This window comes from Balearica regulorum, unplaced genomic scaffold, assembly GCF_011004875.1.
Source record: "Balearica regulorum gibbericeps isolate bBalReg1 unplaced genomic scaffold, bBalReg1.pri scaffold_34_arrow_ctg1, whole genome shotgun sequence".
In the NCBI taxonomy this organism is placed as follows: Eukaryota; Metazoa; Chordata; class Aves; order Gruiformes; family Gruidae; genus Balearica; species Balearica regulorum.
This window is the reverse complement of record NW_022679072.1, coordinates 372305-393837: the sequence shown is the minus strand read 5'-3', so window position 1 is coordinate 393837 and position 21533 is coordinate 372305. Positions and strand designations below refer to the sequence as shown.

At 45.1% G+C, this 21533-nt stretch overlaps 1 protein-coding gene and 1 pseudogene across 1 annotated transcript; both read left to right on the top strand.

Annotated features, from left to right (window-relative positions):
* The first annotated feature begins 2009 nt into the window (after positions 1 to 2009).
* On the top strand, positions 2010 to 4132 carry LOC142599799 (acrosin-like). Its single transcript, XM_075741557.1, has 4 exons — positions 2010 to 2341; positions 2682 to 2947; positions 3237 to 3376; positions 3785 to 4132. Exons 1-4 carry the CDS (start codon positions 2163 to 2165, stop codon positions 4130 to 4132), a joined length of 933 nt encoding a protein of 310 aa, XP_075597672.1. The 5' UTR covers positions 2010 to 2162.
* Positions 4133 to 6150: 2018 nt separating this feature from the next.
* Positions 6151 to 21533, top strand: part of LOC142599797 (ATPase family AAA domain-containing protein 2-like) — a 36550-nt pseudogene continuing 21167 nt past the window's right edge.

The following is a 21533-nucleotide window of genomic DNA, read 5'->3' as shown; positions in this document are numbered from 1 at the left end:
GCAGCGGGTACAGAGTGGGGCCACACAAAAAGGATTTGGAGTCACTCTCAAAAAGAAAGAAGGCTGTACTGTGGTGATTAGGTGCAGGGCTCAGTCAAACAAGCAAACCAACCAGCAGTTTGCTTATGTGCGACTGGCTCTTTGACCGCCCCCCCTTCTCTCCGTTTTCCATGCTTATACATCCCCTCTCACCTTCCTTGGCTCATCCCTTTCTCCACCCTTGTCTCCTCCCAAACAAGGGACTTACCCACAGTTGTTTTTCCCCCTTGCTCCCAGGTTTCCACATCTGTGAACAGATTTGGTGTTTCCGGTGCTGTTAGCTAGGTCACCTTGGACTTCCGTGGCATTACTGATGTGATTTCTGGGGTACTGCTGTCCGTGCCAGATTCCTCTCCCCAAAATGACCCCAACTCTTCCTTCAATTAGCTGTGAAGTGTGGCCACCTCTCACATCATTCCCCCTTGACCACTTGCAAAATCTGGTGCTGCAATAGCAGAGTGTCCACAGAACACAAGTTGCCTTCTCCAAGGCTGCCTTTTGCCTGATCTAAGTAGATATGGAGCATCGCCTTCAGGTCAGTTTTCAAAAAACAAAGCAGCCTGGAGTGCAGTTTGGGGCCCAGTTTTGGTGCCGATGAAGCCATGCTATACCTCAGGGGCCTTGAGAGCAGCATTCCACTTTCAGACGGAGCCTGCCCTGTCATCGTAGGGACCAGGCTGCACACTCAGCTGTATGCCTTACATCTATCCACACAAGCCAGGATGGCAGCGGGAAGCTCTCGCACCTTTCACGAGCTTTGAGGCTGCCATTCTTCAAGCCACTGCTCTCTACCCTCCAGGGACCTAGCTCTGCTCAGCAAATGCAACACACGTGGCTGACCCCTGCTTTTCTGCCATGACTGCCCTGCACTCCAGCATGTGAGCAAGGCTTCTGCATGTAGCTGTGGAAGGCAGACTGATGAGATGAGGCTGATACAGAATTTACCAAAGCCGTGCAAAATGACATGTGGGGCGGAGAGCAGGAGCATCCTTCTCTGTCTAGAGCTTAAAATTGCATGTCCTTGGCCACACATACCAGGTGCCACGACTGCCCTTGTCAGCGTTGGCCCAGAACAGCAATATAACTCATAGACAGCAAGGACGTGAAGCCTGCCAGAGGGTGTTGCTGTGGTTGAAACAGCCAGTGTGGACTGTGCTGCATCTGTGTTTCACCGTGCTTTGTGCAGGAAGGATGACACTGCTTGGATGTGCTTGGCTTGTTCGGTTTGCACATCACTGCTTGCCTGTAACTGTGACTGTAACCAGATTTGCTCTACAACACCCAAACACGTGCATACTGCCTGTAGTAGTTATGCTCTCTGGTGCAGGATTTTTGGGAAGCACCTGGTGGCAAATGGCTGCAGAGGGATGGGTGGCAATGAACTTCCCAAAGAAGCTGCAATGCCACACTTTGTTTTCTCCTGCTAGTGCACGGACCCAGGTGTTGCTGCCTGCCACGGGGCCTGCACACCCTCATCCCGCAAGCAGAGCATTCAGCAGGGGTCTGTCGGGGGTGTCCGATCCCAGCTTCTGCCTCCCCTCCTGCTTGGAACCCCCCCACGTTGCCCCTCCCCAGCACCCGGAACCAGCAGCTCTGTGACATCAGACCCAGGGCCAAGGGCACCGCGGCAACGTGAGCACTGTGGGCACTACGTCAGCTACTGCACTGGTGGTGACGAGCCCTCCGTTCTTGTGCTTGCCACGTACTGCTGGCAACGATGACTTTGCTCCCCCTCCTCGTCCTGCTGGCCGCGTGCTGGCCAGCGCACGGCACGTGGGACAACTGTGGGTAAGTGGCCCGAGGCTCTGGGAGGGAGCTTTGGCAACCCTGATGGGATACGCTGGCAGGTGCCCGCTTGTTCCCGTGACCACACCACACCTTCCCGAACCCCATGTGGGAGCCTCAGTTCCTTGCCAGCACCCAGGCTGCTGGCACAACTCATCTACAAGGCTAAAGCAGAAACGGGCAGACAGACGCATGCCCCATGGGGTTCCCTGCCCCCGTTGTCCATACAGTGCCTCGTGGGGAGGGAAGACGGCTGACCTTCAGCCTGAACAGCAGCAAGCCATCGAGCAGGACAGTAATGAGTTTCTGGTTACAGAGGGACCTGCGGGCTCCGGCCCATGGCGTCTTACTACGGCATGTCACGCGTCGTGGGTGGCAGAGATGCCCAGCCAGGGGCCTGGCCCTGGATCGTCAGCATCCAGAATCCCTGGAAAATAGGCACGGGGCATGTATGCAGAGGGTCCCTCATCAGCCCACAGTGGGTCCTCACAGCAGCCCACTGCTTCATCGAGGCCAGGTAAGGAGGACCAGGGAAAGGGGATAGCCCCACAACACTACTAGCTGCCCTGTCTGCAGCACCATGTGTTCCTCCCATCCTGTTTCCTTGCAGTACACCCAGTGCCTGGCCACTCCCGAGCCCAGCTGAGAGGCTGCTCAGGAGAAGGCTGGGCTCGTCCCATGGCTTCCTAGCAGCCTCCAGCTCAACATTCCTTGTGCCTAAGGCATGCTACGGCACTCGCACACCCTCCGTAGTGCCGCTTTCCTCTCTCCCTTCTGTAGCAGATGGCAGGGAACTGCTGGGCTGCTGCAGCACGTGGCTCCGCTCCCTCTGACCCCTCTCTCCATCTGCCTTCCAGGTACGTCACCATGTGGCGTGTGGTGATCGGTGCCACACAGTTGACTCGGCTGGGTCCTGAGGTCCAAGTGCGCAATATTAAGCGGCTACTGGTTCATGAACGCTATAGTAATATCACACAGAGGAACGACATTGCATTGCTGGAATTGGACCAGCCCATCCAGTGCAGTGACTACATACAGCCTGCCTGTGTGCCCGATGCCTCGCTGAGAGTGTCAGAGCTGACAACTTGCTACGTCAGTGGTTGGGGCTCCACGAAAGCAAGATGTGAGTTCCCCAAAAGTACTCGCATCCTGAGTGCAAGCTTGGCGTGCTGGGGAGGTGGGTTGGGCTTCCTGACAGCAGAGGCGAAATTTTGCTGCAGTCAGGCTGCGGGGACGTATGCCTATAGAGAGGTGGGCTTGACCCATTACCCAAAGCAAGACAGAAGGGAAACACGGGTACAATGCCTTCAAGATGCAAAGCCAAGACCTAGCAAAGGGGTTCACCTGGACAGGGGAGGAGAACCGGCAACGAGCTGCTGGGTGTTAATTCCTTTTTGTGCTCGCAGCTGGAGTATCAACTGATATCCTGCAGGAGGCCAAGGTCCACCTCATTGATACCAACCTCTGTAACAGCAGCCGGTGGTACAGAGGGGCCATCCACACCCACAACTTGTGTGCTGGCTATCCACGGGGTGGCATCGACACCTGCCAGGTAGGAGTGTGCTACAAGTCAACCCCCAGCACCACAGGCAGCCCTGTCACAACTGCCCAAACATGGCCTGACATGTGCTTTGCCTGGCAAGTCACCCTCCCACCTCTGGGTCCCCACCGCTGTTGGGGCTCGCCTCCCCTTCCCCATCTGCAGGTCCTTGCCCAGTGCCCCCCTTGTCCCAGTGGCCGTCTTCCGCACATCCAGGATGACTGTGCAGAGATGAGGGAGAGCCCTACCTTACAGGCCCATGACGCCCTCCCAGACAAGGTTCTGTAGGCTCCAGCACCTGAGGCGAGCCTTTCTGCACAGCGAATACAGCTCTGGCAGGTGCTGTGAGAGAGAAGGAGCCAGCCATAGTGCTGACAATGGCCACCCAACACCACCTTAATCCTCTCTCCTCCCCTGCAGGGTGACAGCGGTGGGCCACTTGTGTGCAAAGATAACAATGCTGACTACTTCTGGCTTGTTGGAGTGACCAGCTGGGGGAGAGGCTGTGCAAGAGCAAAACAGCCCGGAGTCTACACCTCCACTCGACACTTTTATGACTGGATCCTGGTACAGATGGGACTGCACCCAGCAATGAGGGCTGCTCCAACACCACGGCCAGTCTTCACCTCAACCCCCTTTCAGAGGCCAAGGCCAACACCAATGCAATCAGGCAGGTTCCCGCCCTGCCCATTTCCACTCCAGAAGCTGGTGGAATTCTTTAATCTGCTGCAGGAGCTTCTGCAATTCATAAGGGGAAAAAAAGCTTGAGCAGCAGGATCAACAGGATCCAGTGCGGGCTGCAGTGTACCACGCCATTTCCTTGTGGGGCAATGCCTGCTGATCCAAAGGCAGCCTCAGTGTCAAAGGCCTGCTCTGTCCTGCCCATGCCCCTCTGAGTGCACACAAATGCTGAAGTTGCCTTAGTTCTTGAAATAAAGTTGCCAATTTTCACAGCTAACCCTGCTTCAGTTCAGTCTCCTGTGCGAGGCAAGGCCTTCCATGCTCTGCACCTGCAAAATGCGGCCACAGTCAAGTAGAGCACAAAGGGGAAGAGTCACTCAAAAGGGCTGAAACCATGCCTGGTCAGAGAGGAGGGTGAAGGTGCAGTGGAATAAGGGACTACAAGTCATAGGGGGCTAGAGTTTTTGGGGTCAGCAGTTGGAAACACGAAATGTCTTAGGCCGCATACTGGTGGGATCCCTGCATGTATGTGTACAATGCACCAGTGAATGTGAAAGTGGACTATCTCATGACCCAGGAGACACAGATCTAGAAAGACACAAAGTTTGTACCAATGACTGGGTAGAGAGCTTGACATCCAGTCACATTACATGGACTTAATTAATTTCCATACTTTTATTTGAGGAAGCTATGAACATGCTGTGCTTATGAATGAGTGAAGGTGTGTTTACGTTTCACTAGTAAACACACAGTCCTGATCATCTTGAAAGGACTGCATTCATGTTTATATAAGTGGTGGTTATGTATACATGGGTGCTTTTAAAGGCATTGCTCTACGGCAATTTGTTTTGCCGTTCACACTATTTGTGTAAGTCTGTGTGTGTGTTTGTCTGTCTGGCTCTTCGGAATGAAGTGTAAGTTGTTTGAACACACACATGGGAACAGCAGCAGCCATATCCATCAGGCTGGGATAGGACAAGCCTCATGTGCAGAGACAGATGGGTCCCTGGCCCAGACCTATGGCCTCTCCAGTAGCTGTCCCCCCAGCCCAGTGTCTCCCATACCTGGCCCAGACTGGTGACCTTTCCAGTACCTGGTTCCCAAAAGTGAAGCCACTTGCTAGCTGATGCTGGCTTGGTGTCTGTTAGCAATGGTGCAGGCTGTGAGGAGCTGCAGCCCTTTCTCCCGTTGCTGCTGCTCGGACCTCTGTGCCCTGGCAGGCAGAAGTGCCATTGAATAAACAAGAAGCCAGGACAGGCTGTGATGATGGGCATCCCCCAGCGAGTCGTATTCTAGGCAGAGGCCCCCACTTGGTCTGTTAGGTGACCCCAAGGGCTCTCCTGCCTGCACCCCTGGGGGGTCCCTCACCCTGGAGCTGGGCCTTGGGCTGAGCGATGGCCTCACGAGGAGCGGGGCCGGGCTGTTCCCCTGCCGCTGTGTTACTGGGGTGCCTCTGCCCACCCGTGCTTCCCCGCTGCCTTTGGTTTATGCAGATTAGCCTTTAATCACATAACCCACCCTTATAGGCAGTTCCCAGGCATGCCTATACATTTTGTAGGACGATGTACAAGCCACAGGCATCCAGCTGTAGGAATACTATGAGTACGTTTGCAGGTGAGATTATTTCTTAGTCTAGGGGTTTTTTTCTAGTTGTCTCAGTGGCGAATGCTGAAAGTATTGGTTTAAGTCTTTATATACTCCTGTGTGTGAGTGTGCACAAAAAGTGCCTTCAAATAAATGTAGGGCTCTGACAAATTAAAAATAAGTTGAAAGGCTTTCTGTTACAATTTCTTTCTTAAACCTTTGAGAGGAAGAATGTGAAAAGTGACTCTGACAGACCGGACTGCCTGTCATTAAGCTTTAGGTCTTGTTACATCCATCTACGCTGGATCTGAGAACTATAAAATATCTGTAGGGGTTTCATCTCAGATGCCCCAACGTAAAGCCAGATATGGGAAAGCATATCACGAGGCCTCGCTCCACCAGCTTAGAGAACTGCAGGAAGCGAGGCGCTCTTTAAAACGAGCGATGAAGGAAAGGTGATTGCAATCCTCCTCGTCAAAAGGCCTGTCTTATCACGACCAGTTGTGCAGTGAACGTTGGGGATGACTTGTTCAAGGTTGTCTGAAGAGAAGACCGTCAGGATCGCCCAGCTCTGTGGCTCAGGGCTGACCCTCCAGCAGCGGGCGGCCACAGCCCTCGCTGTGTGGCACTGCAAGGGCATTGCGTGCGCGTCATTGCTCTCCTGTAGCCGCGTTCTTCACGCTTCTGTTATCATCTCCATCAGCTACTAATGGAAGTACCTCTTGGTGAAGTTAGTGCCAAGAAGTGAAAGAATCTGGTCTGTTTTCTGCCCTTTTCGGTGTGAGACTTAGTTTGGCGTACTCCTAATGAAACTTTGGGTTGGCTGAACAAACTGAACAAGCCCCCTCTCACGGGTATAGCTTTCCCCCTCACATAGGAAAGGTGATAGTACTCATCCTCTTTGCAGAAATGGCAATGTGAACAAGATCAACAGCCATAAAAAAGTGTATCTTGAGTTCCCTTTGGTTTCCCGGGGATAAATACCATCCTCTTGAAGGAAATCTTTTCATGTGCCTCTGAATGCAGTTATAAATGGGACAGAGAGAGGAAGAGAAGCTCTCCTCACTAGATTTTAATCCCAGAACATGCAAAGTCAAGCTTGACTGCTCCTCTGAACCAACTTTTGAAATAAAAGATTTGGGGTTTTTTTGAATGAAACACTAAGTTTATATGAAAGGCTTTGCCGCAATAACGTTTTGAAAGGATATTAAGCTCAAGTTGTCCACAAGAAGAGTGTGGCAGAGGGGAGCTTTAGCTTTGAAAGTTGGGGTTTTTTTCTGAGAGCTCCTTCTTGGTGTGCGAGTTACCTGCTGTTAGTTGCACCCCTGTTGAATCAGGAGTGTTACAGAATAAACTTGCCTAAAGGAGGCAGAAGTTCCTTCTTAACTCAATATATGTGGTTCAGATAAATACATTCTTATTTCCTTTTTTTTTTTCCCCTAGGAATTTTCCTCTGGCAAAATGGAATGTTTCAATGGACACTCTCTAAGATCAATGAGAAAAAACATGCCGCCCTGTTCAGACCCTAGCTTTGACAAAAGCATGGAAATATTAAGTGAAAATGTCGATCGAAGACACTTTACAAGGTATTGTATTTCTAGGTGTTCAATCTCCGTTCAAGTTAGAGAAAGAAAAGTGAAAGCATGCACGAGTCACATCACGATACACCTACAGCTAAAAATCTGCAGAGGGATAGGATTATGTTAATATCAGTGCCAGTATCTTAGAACTAGAATCCCTCTTCTTAGTACAAGTCTTCTGCTTGTATAAAAAGCATGTATCTGTTCCCAACTCCTTTGAGATCTCTCCTCCGCTTTGATTACTGAGATGTTATTTGTGCTGTTGAGACTTCAAGGTTAGCAGGTTAGGAAATGTCTGTCCTTATAGAATTGTGCATATGCTATGCAGCAGACATCTGAATCCTTGTGGTCCGCAGGCTTTTTTTTGCATGATGTGGAGCACCGGATTGTAAATTTGGTGAAGTTCCCCAGTCTTGAGGGGGAACTATACAATGCAATACGATATGATATGCTATAATACAAAAATTCGAATACAACAATTCTTTTCTCCTTTTCTCTGTCGTCTTTCTTAACGTAGGCAGTTGGCAAAGCCGAAATCAGACCCCAAAAAAGAAGAATATAAAGAAGGTGAGCAGTGATAATTCCTTAGGATTCCTTTTTAGCCTGGTTTCTGAGAAGGCTTGTCGTTGGTCACTCTATTGAACTTGGCTCCAAAAACTTCTGAACTCATCAGCCACAATCAGCTGAAGTTGTGAGAACAGGTACCTCAAAGGCAGTGAATTTCCTATGAGTTGTATGAAGAGAGGTAGGTGCAAATAGGAGGATATGCTATTAATTCCTTGCAGGCTTGGGGAGAACGCAGTGTGAATCCCAGCCTGCTCTTAGGCACTAGAGAATCTGTTCCTTAGCTTGGGTTTCTTCATGACATGGATTTTCTGGAGCCTGCAGGACACAAATTGATGGAAAATCAATCGTTCTTGCAAATAGGAGGGAATATTGCAGTGTTATATGTGAGTTAAAAAGTAATTCAGTCATGAGAAGCACAAACCCACAGACATGAGGAAGGTGTGACTGAAGTTCAGCGATTTACCTTGGAACCGAATTGCGGTGCGGAGTACACAAACAGGCTCGGTGCCGTGAAGCTGCTTGCTGGCAGCTGGGAAAATCTGTTATTTGCAGGCAGCGTCCTGCCAGCCGCAGGCTGAACACAGGAAGGGGCCTGAAATGCACTTTGTCTGTAGTAATTCAGGTTCTAATTGTGCACTACTTGCTCATTGACCTCTCTTAATTATTTTAATGACAGTGTGTGGTGGCTTGACCCTGGCTGGAGGGCAGGTGCCCACCAAAGCCGCTCTATCGTTGTCCATCCTCAGCTGGATGAATATAATGAAAGGCTTGTGGGTTGAGATGAGGACAGCGAGAGATCACTCACCAATTACCCTCATGGGCAAAACAGACTCAACTCGGGAAAATTAATTTATTACCAATCAAATCAGTGTTGAGTAAGGAGAAATAAACCCAAATCTTAAAACACCTTCCCCACCCCAACACCCCCCGCCTTCTTCCCAGGCTCAATTTCACTCCTGATTTCTCTCCCTCCTTTCCCCCCACCAGCGGCACAGGGGGACAGGGAACGGGGGGTGTGATCAGTTCCTCACATGTCTCTGCCACTCCTTCCTCCTTAGAGGGAGTACTCCTCACACTCTTCCCCTGATCCAGCGTGGGGGCCCTCCCATGGGAGACAGTCCTCCACCACCGTCTCCAACACGAGGCCTTCCCACGGGACACAGTCCTTCACGAACTGCTCCAGCGCGGGTCCCTTCCCCGGGGTGCAGTCCTTCAGGAACAGACAGCTCCAGCGTGGGTCCCCCTGTAGCCCTGCCCCGCTACCCAAACTTTGCCATGCAAACCCAGGACATAGTGCAAGTAACGAACCTGTGGCAAAGGATGCTGCATGGCAAATACTGGGCAGATCTTTTTCTAAAGCAGCAAGGGTTTGAGCTCTTTGATATTTGGGAGTTTAGCTGGAGACATTTCTTATCTTCTAGAGCTTTTGTGTCATGATGCAGAAAATGAAAGCGATGTATGCTTAAACAGTGTCCTAAAACTAGACATCTTAAGAAGAGACTTCCCACATAAACATTTTTTAAAAAAACCAAACTATCAGATACAATTTTACATGAATGGAGTGAAAACCCCTTAGAGAGACGTATTTGTTGTTTTCACTTTTCCAGGAAGAAGTAACTGGAATAAACTTGCCTCCTGCATGAAACAAAAACTGCGTGTTTGTTTTCATCAGATTGGCTTTCTAGACTAATAAAAAGTTGCTCTACAAGTCATGCTTTTAACAGAAGTCATTTAAGTTGAATGCTCTGGTCGTGACAATATCTTCTAATTCAGTATTTAAAGAAAAAATCCACGGCAGATTTTTTTTACATTTTACCAGAATAACGGTGAAATAAAGGGAATAACAGATCTTCTGTCTCAAAATATCTCATATATGAACGTAGTTTAGTCAACAGAACACTGAAGACTAGAGCTGATGCAAAAGCTGCAGAACAAGTCCATGAAGAAAATGGGGATTTGGAGGTCCGCCGAAGCTGCAGGCTTTGACAAAGCCATTACACCACTACAAATCAATCTGTTTGATTTGACAAACTTACAACAAAGTGAGTGAGATTTTTGTCATCAGCTTGCAAAGCTACTAAAATGAGCCTTACTAGCAAGCCTTTGTGCATAATATCAGCTAGCAACTTTCTCCTCCTTTGGACAACAGAAAAAGGCATTACTGTTCCTGGTAGCGAGAGCTAAATGTATTCAGTGGTTAGGCTGAGACTACATATAGGCTGTGGCCTTGTGATAACTGCTGGGCTCAGGTGCCCTCCACCGTAGAGTCCCACCAGGGTCGCACGGCTCGGAACTTGCAGGATGCTGTTAGCAACTGCTGCTAACATTCCATTTCCGTTGGTCAGGTAGGGTGTCCTCCTCTGCCTCTTCCTCTGCCTCTGCCTCTGCCCCTGCCCGTATGTCCTGTAATTATTGTTAATACACTGATTTAGGTAACGTGTGGGGCCTTTGTCCTTCGCAGCCAAGCTGTTTAACCTGAGTCTTTTGGAAAGCGATGCTTGTGGCTGTTCAAGAACTCCAGGCTGGAGAGCGTGTGTGTGTATGAGGATGTGTTTGGAAAGTGCTTCACGTGTAAAGAGTTTGGGCACAGCCAATGTTTAAAATGGCCCCTGGTGTCTTCATTTTGTGATTGCCAGTTGCAGAGAGATCTTTGTCCTAGAGCATCTTCTCTGTACGGGCTGGGTGGGTTTATGTGTTGTCTTGTGAACCAAAACAATCACTTTACGGTGTGACTTTCAGTAGATTTAACTTGCCCTCTAAATCAATTTTCTTAGCATCGGAAGCGCCTTCATTTTTAATTAACTTTTCTTCCATGCTTAGGAATATTTGTGTAATGCTCGGTTGAGTTGAGATACTGGGGAAAGTTGGATACGGCCAAAGTGAAGTCGTCCTAGTGTTTCTGCCTGTCTGTCCATGGCTTAATGACCTTTGTGAAGCCCAAATTGACATTGTTTTCTGAAAAGTTGGTGAACTGTAACAGGAGTGGGACGGGGTTTTTTCCAGCATATATAGTCATGGGAAATCAACACGAAACTTAACTTACAGTTAAGAGAAGCAGCAGCAACCTGTTGTCTGAGGAAGGCTGTGAACTAAACATGACTTAATGCTATCATGCAGAGCAACTTAAGCGCTATTAAAAACTGCTATAATTTCTTTCTGTTATTTTGCTATGATCTTCAGAATTCTTTTTTCCTACTAAATTAGATTCTTTTTTTTTTTTTTTGACCGTGTTCAGTGAGAGGGGAAAGTAAACCTGAAAACAGTGCCTGCAACTCCTCAATCGCTTGTTCTTAACTCTCTCTATAAAAAAGTAAACATTTGACCTGATTTTTAAGTAGTGTTAAAAAACTTGGTTAAGTGTCAATGCCTCTTACTTTGTGCATACTATATTAAAATGTCATGCTGATTATGTGTACTGTTTTAAACATTTTTGTTTGTACTTGCCTATCTTTGTTCTTACATGTCAACTTTTTGTCGTAGTACTGCAGAAGCAGTCTGGCAAAAAATGGATGACATGGAGAAGAAGCGTAGACGGCGAATGATGGAAGACCTCGGGGTGTTCCACGATGTAGGAGATACTAATCTATTTTACCATTTCTGTATAAGTAGTGTATTCCACATAGGGAAATGATTTAGTTGTGATTTTAATTTACCTGAAATAACTTATTCCAAAGAATAGTGTAGTCTCAAATAACATTTGGTTTTGCTCTCTAATTATAATTTAACATCTTACTGTGATGGTCACGCTACAGATACACTCTAAGGGTGGGTGGAGGAAAAATCTTCAGAAGACAGGACAAAGCAGTAATATGCTGAAATACATGTCTTATACTACACTTTCTGAATGGCCTTATGATTTTTGAATGGAGGCTGTTTACAAACAGCTGTTTCAGGGCTTGGGTTTTCACTTCAAATCTTACTAAAAATGGAATTCGTTGGCGTCTGATGTATCTATGTTTGGTTTTGTGCCAGCCTTGCCTGTGAGCTTAAGGAGTCCTCTGTCCCTAGATGAACTCAAGTTAAAATTCTATACAGCAATCATATTTCCTCTTAGTTTTGCTCAATAAATTAAGTTCTACTGTCCTTTTGAATGACAGGCACTTCATTTTTTAAACATCGTCATAGCCTGCTTTCACAGGTTTTTGCTTAGATCTAAATTACTTTTTTTTTTTGTAATGAAACCAGAATTGTCCATAGTACTTTGTACATCATGTCTCAAATGCCCATATGTGGGTTTTGGTTTTTTTATCTGCTAGAAATTGCTTTTTCCTGGGTTCTTGGATTACTAACCTGTGATTAATTGATACACTTGGTTTTGTATTTAAGTATTTAACTATCACATGTACAAACCCCTGTTTTAGAGCAGAAATTCTTGTTATTAATCCTGGGTGCCAGAAGGATGTTCCTGTTCTCCTGTACCTTAATTTAATCTTTTGTGTACATGGAGTGCTTTGATAATGTTACTGTATAGGCACTAAATATGCCCATGTCAGGTTTTCTGCATGTTTGTGACTGATCTTTCTTGTTTCTTTTCTTTAGGAGAACCTTGATATGTCTGCACAAGGAAGGAAAGAAATCCAAAGAGCTGACAAAGAAATAGCTGATCATCAAGGTGGCATTGTAGGTTAGTTCTGGTTTAAATTTTTTTTACTATGCTCTAGCCAAGAGCCTTGTCTTAAACAATTGAGATGAGCTGAAGTACTGAGTATTTTTCTTCTATTAAAAAAATCTGTGTTGCTATTGACATTACAAGCCATAGTCACGGACTCTAGAGCTGCACTGTAGTGAGCTCAGAACAGGTATTCGGAGGAAAAAAAAAATCGGTGCTTTTCCAAAATGCTGACCAGATAAAAGGCAACAGGTGTCTGTGGACAGGTGGGAATAGAGAGAAACGGACAGTATTCCTCAGAATGAGAAAGAGTGATCTTGCTGCAGCAGGAGCACGACAGTTTTCACGGTTTTGAGCAGCGCAGCGAGAATTTTCAGGAAGGCAGGCAGGCAGGCTGCCAGATGCGTATGGAAAGCTCCTCCAGAGTGTGACGATCAGCAGGGGAGAAGCTAGTGGTGTTCATTTTTGTGTTTAGCAGGTAGTCGGTGGAAGCTGCTGTCTGGGCCTGTAATTAGGAGCTGTCATCCCAGTACTCAGTGGGAAGTAACATGAGCAATAAGGTGAAATTGTAAAAGGCCATATGAACTTTATGTTTGAAGTGAGGGGGAAAAACCTCTAAGGTTTTAAGGAGAAGGACAGTTGTGATTAAGGCAGTCAGTCCAACAATCCTTGTAGGAGATTTCTGGATGGAACAGAATGGGGCGAGACTGTGCTTAAGGATAGAAAAGGATGTGGCAGTAGTTGAGCTGATCAGTGTTAGGTTTTGTGACAGACCTCCTCTGCACACTCGCTCAGAGAGACAGTGGCAGGAGGGGGAGCCCACAGAACACCCTGCCGGGCTACTCCCAAGGCCATCAGTCCATCAAAGCCCTGTCTGCACAAGCCCGGAGGAGCGTGTGGGTGTGCAATGGCAGACACCCAGATCAAAGCGAGGAGGAACAGCCACCTTGTCTGGGCCTCTCCCAGGGCTGTGCGTCCCATCAGAGCCCTCAGCCCCAGCAGCCGGGTGGGAAACCTATCTGGAGGATTCATCGGGGGCAGCTCTGCATATCACCTTACGGACTAGGGGGTTCCTGCCCAGCAGTGGGGCATTTTGTGGGATGCAGGGGAAAAGCAGTTCACCCAGGACTGAAGGGATCTTAAGGGCAGCAACACGGGAGGCGTTCAGGTGATTTTGGGAGGAACAAGAGTAGGAAAATAGAGGGGCAAGGGGATAAAACGGGCCAGTCACATGTCAATAGTTTGCTGGTCAGTACTGCCTGTGCCCTGCGTCTGGTCACCTGCCTGACCATCAGACTATCAGAACTTGAATGAGAGATGATTTATGCAATCTCCAGTGCGGGCGTTATCTTGTATGTGTTACGCAGCCTGTGTACGACTTAATGACTGGCAATGGAGACCTACAAAAAGGTTCAAGCTAGATGTCCAGGTGTTAATGAGCACTGGGGTGATCTTGTTCCTACCCAGGATCAGGCCAGCGAACAGTCCGTGGCCTGGTTTTCGGCCTGTTGTTCAGCCTGTCATTAGTTCAGACCTAGCCTGTGGCTCCCAGGTGCGTACCTCGGTGCCCAGACCTCCTGGTAGAGCAGTGAGAAAACACCTGGAGCCACGGCAGGAGTCCAGCGAGAGGCTGACCTAAAGAAGCCAAGGTAGAGCAAGGCATTAACAAAAGGAAAGGACCAAGTGTGCCGAGGACATTTGACTGGTAAGGGAGGACAGCTGACTCATTTGGAGATCTCGTTAGGAGAATATCAAGTCAAGGCTTTAATAAGAGCAGCTTTAATCCAAGGTATGGGCAGTCTAGAGGGAGGAACTGTATGGCTTGGTTCAAGTGTGTGGATCTCGAGGTGTTGGGCAGGAGAGACTTGTAGAAAAAAGTAATTCTAAATAGTATGTTGAAAGGGAAATAAGAGTATGGGGCAGTTCCTTTGTGATCAAAGTGATAACTCTGGAATTCTAAATTGGGAAAAAACTAAAATATACTTTTAGAATGAAAAGCGGGCCAAGAAGGAGTGAGGAAAGTGTGTTAGTGTAAAGAAAGTGAGTGGAACAAGGGGAAGGACTAGAGGAGCAGAAAAGCTCATGCCTTTGTGACAGGAGTGTTGGAGAACCACGGACTGGGCAGAGTAGTGATGCCAAAATAATTTGTCACTTTTCCATGTGCTGTCTAGGTATCTTGTGTAACTTATCTTGCATTCAGAAAGCAGTGCGACATTTTAGGGGGAAGAAATAAAGCTTCGTGCTTTCCACGGAGTCAAATGTACTTAATTTTAGGGAGCAGGGAGGTGAACAGAGCGTCTACATTCCTCACCCGGTGTGTAGCTATTAATGTGAGAGGGTGTTATTAGGAACCTGCTAGGTAATTATACTCTGGTTTTTGCATTCTTACCATCTTTCATGAAAAAACATCAAGTTACTTTGCAGAAGCTAGTGGCATAAACTGTATGCATTTGACATTCTTTTCTGATTGGGGCAGTTCAAACCTGTGACTTGCCCATTATTGCTCACGTAATCTGTGGCAGAGCTAGGGCTTGGAGCTAGATTACCGTGCTTAGTCTTAGCACTATAGAATATGAAAAACATTTCCTTGAAACACTTTCCCACAATAACAAGAAATGACTTTCTGAAATAGCGGTTTTCATGGGAGCTGCATCTTAGCTAAGCAAGATGACAGAATTGGTGTTAGTAAGACCGATGAGAAGTCACCCAGCAACTTCAGCGAGCACAGAACAGTGTATCTATATGTACGCTCCTCTGTGTTTTGTAATTTCTGGAATGTCTCTTGCATAAATTGGTCGTCAGGTTTTGCAAGTTTTCAGCTCTGTCGTCATTAACATGAAGGTACTAGTAAAACCTATAGGCACCTGTGGAGTCCATTTTGAATTTAGTATCATTTGCAACAGTACTTAAACAGTTTAACGTTATGTCAACGTACAGCAGGTTCGTCAGAAGAAAGTGAAGAGAAAGAGCATGATGATGGTGAAGACACTCGAAAGCGTTACGACTTTCGACAGAGGAAAACTGTTGAGCGCTATCAAGCTCCATTGGAAAGTAGGTTATATGCACAGTTTCTCTTAAGACCTAATTCCTTGCATAGAAGTTTGGGTTTTTTAATGAAATATATGCACACTCAACTTCTATTTAAATTTCTTACCATCATTCTGCAAGTAAATTTTATTAAATGCATGTATCCTGTGCACCTTATATTCCTTTGCCATTTGGCATACTTGTTGTTGTTTTTCAATTAAAAAATGGCCTGTGTATCCTTGAAAGAATACTAATTAAGCAGACTTGATAATCCTACTCTTTCAGTGGCTTTCAGTTCTCCTTAAAACACAAGTGTGTGTTTTTTCCCTTCTACTGTGCACTGATTTGAAAAAATAAAAATAAAAAAAAATAAATTCCCCCCCCCCAATCACTTGAAACTTCCCCTGAAATTTTCTACCTCCTTCACTATCCTGCTTTCTCTTAAACTTGTTTGTAACATTATTCTAAATTCTTTGCTTTCAACAGAACCAAGACAACGTAAGAGAAATTTTTCGGGCCGGTCTTCCCCTGTCAGACAGAGATACTCATTTAGCAGTGCTCAGTCAGCAGGCTCTGGCTGCAAAAGAACTAACAGGTTGGTATATGGTTAGTGATAGCTCTTACTTCTCAATAGTGCTGTTGCTCACATTACTGAATAACGCTTTCAAGGGTGTTTGGATTGGTGGTAATTACAGAGTAATAGTGTGATTATTGCTGTGGTAGTCCGAGGGTATAAAGAAAACAAATATTGAGAGTGTCAACTGCACTTTTCGTTAGCCATTAGGTATTTTAAAATGCAGTACTGGTGGTCACTGATAAGGTAATTACGGAGGTTGTGCTGAGATTACGTAGCTGCAATTCTTTTGTTCTTGAACTGAAGCCAGAATCTCTCTCTGAAAATCTGAGACTAATCTTGAAGAATACCAATATTTTCTTAAAACTGAAGATAATTTAGGTAGAGGGAGAACCTGTACAGAAGTTTTAATGGATTTGTTGTGGGGTTGTTTTTTTTAATCAGTCAAATACTGATTCTGGTTTCTCTTTGAAATCAGTTAATGTTTCTGTATGAAACTGTCCTTAAACAAGAAAAATGCTAAATGAAATTATAAATTATGAATTACAGCAGTAATGACAAGGAGGTTTTGGCTCCTGAAAGCAGTTAGAGCATGCAGAATGCTGTCTCTTGCTAGATATGAGCACTTTGTTCAGCATCTTTGAAAGCAGACAGTTATGGAAGGAAGGGTTTTTGAAGCCAAATTTGTAAACAAGTTTAAAAGGTTTATGTTTCACAGAGTGGATATATAATGCTAAGGGAAACTCCATTTATGTGGGTGTGAGAGAGAGAGAGTTGGACAAAATGAGTAATTTATTTCTGAAACTTCTTTACAAAACAGTTAAACATTTTACCTTCCTCTAGAAAGATTAAATTTTACTGTCAGAAGGGAAATCATGTAATAGACTTTGAAATCAGACTCAAAAGGAGTAGAATGATCTGGAAACTTAATAGATCTCAAAGTAAATTCTGAGATAGAATTCACTTAAATTTTGATACTCTTTAGTGTGTACTTTAATGTTTTACTTGTTTGTTTAAATGTTTGCAGATGGAGACACGCAGTCCACAACAGTGATTCCACATCCTCTTCATCCTCATCTGACGATGAAGAGCGTTTTGAGAGGCGTAGGAAGCGCAGCCGTAACAGGAATTCTAGAAGGTTAATGAAACTGGAGAATAGGGGAGGGAGAAATCTCTTTGGGAGGAGTTTGCATCTGCCTGACTGTGAAGTGTTATCCACTTCATCTTCTACAGTTTCTAAAAACTATTTTAATAACAATCAAATAAATAAGTTTTCAGCCCAACGTCTCTCAGACACGTGTGTCTTCTGGCACATGGATCCCAAAGTCCTTGGGAAGGACCAGCAGTAGTGGCCAGCCTTTATAATGTTAATCCACACTGAAATAAGTATCCCCTTGGGCTGTAAGTCTTTGAACGTAGAAGCCAAAAAATCTTTGAAAGATGTCAGTGTGTTTTGGGGAGTTCTTCCGTCACACAAATCAAGGTCAGGTCACGGTCTCCACATACGGAGTAAGTTGGTTGAAGCTTGCATTCATCTGTATGCTGTGTGGTCTGGCATGGATATTTAGAAGTGCTACGAGCGATTAAAATAATTAACTCAGTTTAATGTCTGGAGTGACCCTTTTCCTTTTTTTACTCCTGGGCATTAAATGTAAACCAATCTGAACAAATACTTAATTATTTAGGAAGTTTATCTCCTTTAGAAGGTCTTCTGCGTTCACTTGCCATCATTATAAAAGCAAAAATCTAGCTGCATCCCAAGTTAGAAAGTGCCTTTCTCTTTCTCCTTAATTCAAATCAGGTGTCTTCCACTAAACTTTCGAAAAGATGAGTTAAAGGGAATTCACAAGGATCGCATGAAAATTGGAGCAACTCTGGCTGATGTTGATCCAATGCAAATAGATTGTTCAGTAAGTAATTTTAGTTCATTGTGTCCGTGAGATGTTTCCAGTGTTTCTGAGAGCTTTCAATAACGTGCTGTCGACAACTACCTTGGTTTACAGTTTTCCCTCAAGCAATCTGAACATTGCCCAGAACATTTCTTTCACATATAAAACGTGTTCTGTTGAATTTGTTTTTAGGTGCGATTTGATGGTGTGGGTGGTCTTTCTGACCACATTTCAGCTTTAAAAGAGATGGTGGTTTTTCCACTGCTTTACCCAGAAGTCTTTGAGAGATTCAAAATTCAACCTCCAAGGTAACAGATATTCTTTAAAACTATAAATTCTAGTTTATAAGCAAGAAGGAATCATCTACTGGTAGTCAACTGTAATTTGTTGCTTGGAAGTCCAGTTGTCTCTCCCACCAACTGTCTTTTTGTTCAAGTGATCAAGTATACATTTTGGAATTGACAGGACTTGCAACTAGAACCTTGCAGTGTTTGTTGTGCGTGGGCTACAATAAGAATCTGTCCACTTTTTACACAGCTCAAGTAGTTCTGCATTAGGAAATTATTAGAGATTTAAGTGTTAGCTTTATATAGTCTTGATCAGCAGAGTTCAATTATGGTATAGTGAAATATGACTTTAAAGTCATTGCTTTCAGTAACTTTAAAAGTATTACAAATAATGAAAAGAAAATATTCCAGTGGTTTTGCTTCTTTATTCATTGAAATCCTTCTGGAAACAGCAGTGTATTGGCTTTTCTAGTTGATGGCTGTATTTATCTGGAAACGCAGAATACTCTCCCAGGTTTAGACTTCCACCTCATTTATCATCAGCAATGGATGGCCTGGGAGACCAAATCCAGTAGCTGAAAGGTTTTAAGGGAGAATGAAATGCTTTACTAGCAAATCTTGCCTTTTGTGAAAACAAGCATTTATATGCAGCGTGTCATAAGTTAGCCAAGTCTCAGATTCTGCGCTGAAGTTTGTTCTGGTTTGGCTCCACTCTGCTGTAACCACCCCCGTTAGTTTGTCAGCAGTTTTGGAAGCGTCCTTCTGGGACACTAAGATCTTTTCTCAAGGTTTGTACGTCTCCATTATCCTCTTTATTTGCTGCGTTTACTGCCTCGTTGAATTGCGTAGGAACACAAAACTTCCATCTCTTTTCACTTTTCTCACACTTCAGCTGTTACTGTGATCTTATACACGAAGCGTTTGGGTTAGGAGAGAAGAGGTGTGTGGTTTAGGGATGAGGATTGTCATAGATACTTTTCCATCATATATGAATCTTTTTTCTTTTTCTTTCTTTCTTTCTTTTTTTTTTTTTTTTTTTAATTGCAGAGGCTGTCTATTCTATGGTCCGCCAGGGACTGGAAAGACACTGGTTGCTCGTGCGCTTGCTAACGAATGTAGCCAAGGTGAGAGGAGAACAGCCTTTTTTATGCGAAAAGGTGCTGACTGCCTGAGTAAATGGGCGGGGGAATCGGAACGACAGCTTCGTTTATTATTTGATCAGGTAAGGTTGAAACGTGCTGTGTGTTCTGTCCGAGTGGTAACTGTAATTTTCTGTGGTCAGTATTTTTAAGAACAACTCACTCCTTAATAATAATAAAACTCCTTAATTAATAAAACGAGAAAACCTCGCAAAGCAAACCCCTGCTACCCACCTCAAAAAAACCCCACCAAAACCCCCCAAAAAACCATCAACCAAAAAACCCCGCCAAACCCAAACCAAAACAGCCACAAAAAGGGTTTCAAGAGGCAAGAGATGGATGGTGGCTTTAGATCAGAGGGAAACAGATGCAGGCTGAAGGCATAGTCATTGAAATTCTTAATGGAAGCTTGCTTTCAGAACCTGTAATTGAATTAAGTCTCGGCTCTGTTCTCGGGCGGTTGCCAAATAGCTGTAAAAACTACTGCTATGATTTGTTTCCTGTCACCCAGTCTCAGTGGCTTGACACAAGCTGCTGTCTTCTGTTACTCGTGCCCCTCACTCCATGAGCTCAATTAGTAGAGATCCCTGATGCCAGTCTGAAAAATCTAGTTCCAGGGACTGTCCAACCAAAACATTGTTAATGCATTTTCTCTTTAAAAGAGTGCTGGTTTACTTATGTCAATATTCCTCTGTTTTCATTCTAGGCCTACCAGATGCGACCTTCAATTATTTTCTTTGATGAGATAGACGGTCTTGCTCCTGTGCAGTCCAGTGAACAAGACCAAATTCATAGGTAGTACATTTGGTGTATCTACATAGAAGCTGCTTGATCTTTGTGAGAAGACCACCACAGCCCGTTTAACTTTATGTGATACATGAATTTATCCTGAAAACTAGTAATTCGATGCTACTAAACTTCAGATGATTTTTAAACAATAATTGAAAGCAATTCACTCAGCTTGATATCAGCACAAGGCCTGTGTTAGCTTATTGGGTTTTTTATGTCCTAAATGAAGTCTTTGGCTAATCAGCATCTCATCAAGAAAAGCTTGTCCTTTTTGAGTGATCATTGCAGGAGATTGTGTAGAATGTAACAAAATTTACTAAACCAGTGAATGACAATTATATTTTTTCTGTTAGCTCTATTGTGTCAACTCTTCTGGCCCTTACGGATGGCTTAGACAGCAGAGGAGAGATTGTGGTCATTGGAGCCACCAACAGGCTGGATTCTATAGATCCTGCTTTACGAAGACCCGGCCGCTTTGATCGAGAGTTCCTCTTCAGCTTGCCAAATCAAGAGGTCAGAACTTAAACTCAACCTTAATGCTCATGTGACAAAGTCCCTCTTTATAACACAACCACGTAACAATGCAGTATTACAGAGCAGTTAAAGTCAGAACCAGTGTTGGACAACTTGGACAAAAGAGAGACTGTGGAGGGCAGATCCGGTACTGAATATATACACCATTAAGAGGATTTCCACAAGTAGTTAGTTCTGTAATTAGTTTTGGTTTCACTGTGACCAGCCAAGAAGATGGCATGCTGCTGCTAGTCACTGAAACATGTAAGAAAGAATGAATGGCTGAATTAGCTGTAAATTACTGCTATCTCATCTTGAAAATGAAAGAATGGTGCGCGCACAAGAATTCCTTTTTGCAAACAAAAACTTTTCTCAAGGCTGGTGTTGGAGCGACTTAATTTTTTTTCATTCCCAAATCTGTCCATGTTTGCAGACTTACTTAATCCACTTAGACACTTTCATCCTGAAGTGGTCTTGCTCTCAGTTCTTGGTTTATGAATGGACAGCGGATGTACCTGTGCTGGATTGTTCCCAGGCTGCGTACCCTGGGAGGGAAGTATTTTGGGATCTGACATTCTTACTGGTAACTTACTATTGGACAAAGATGTGAGGTACGCTGGACAGGTGTGGGGCTTGGGAAGCTTCTAGTGCAGTGGCGATAGCTAAGCAATGAAAAAGTAGGTGTATAGCAACCAAAAAATATGGGGAGGAAGAGAGTGTGGAACCCTGGTTTTGTGTGTTTTAATTTGGCTATCATGGATATTTCTTTCATTAGCACTTTCTGGAAAAAGGATAAAATGCTTGTTGGATTGAAGGCTAGTAAAAGTGCACTAAACAGCATCTTTAACAGAAACATTTGTCTCCAGTTTTTATCTGCTTTCAGGAACAGGAGAGGAGGTGCCGTGAAACACATGCAATCTATGATTCCCT

What these genes read in the sequence shown, in the direction of transcription:
- LOC142599799 (XM_075741557.1), top strand. Translation starts at nt 2,163, where the DNA reads ATGGCGTCTTACTACGGCATGTCACGCGTCGTGGGTGGCAGAGATGCC. An exon ending in CACTGCTTCATCGAGGCCAG is followed by an intron (nt 2,342 to 2,681) that starts GTAAGGAGGACC and finishes TCTGCCTTCCAG; the next exon opens with GTACGTCACCATGTGGCGTG. An exon ending in GTGGCATCGACACCTGCCAG is followed by an intron (nt 3,377 to 3,784) that starts GTAGGAGTGTGC and finishes CCTCCCCTGCAG; the next exon opens with GGTGACAGCGGTGGGCCACT.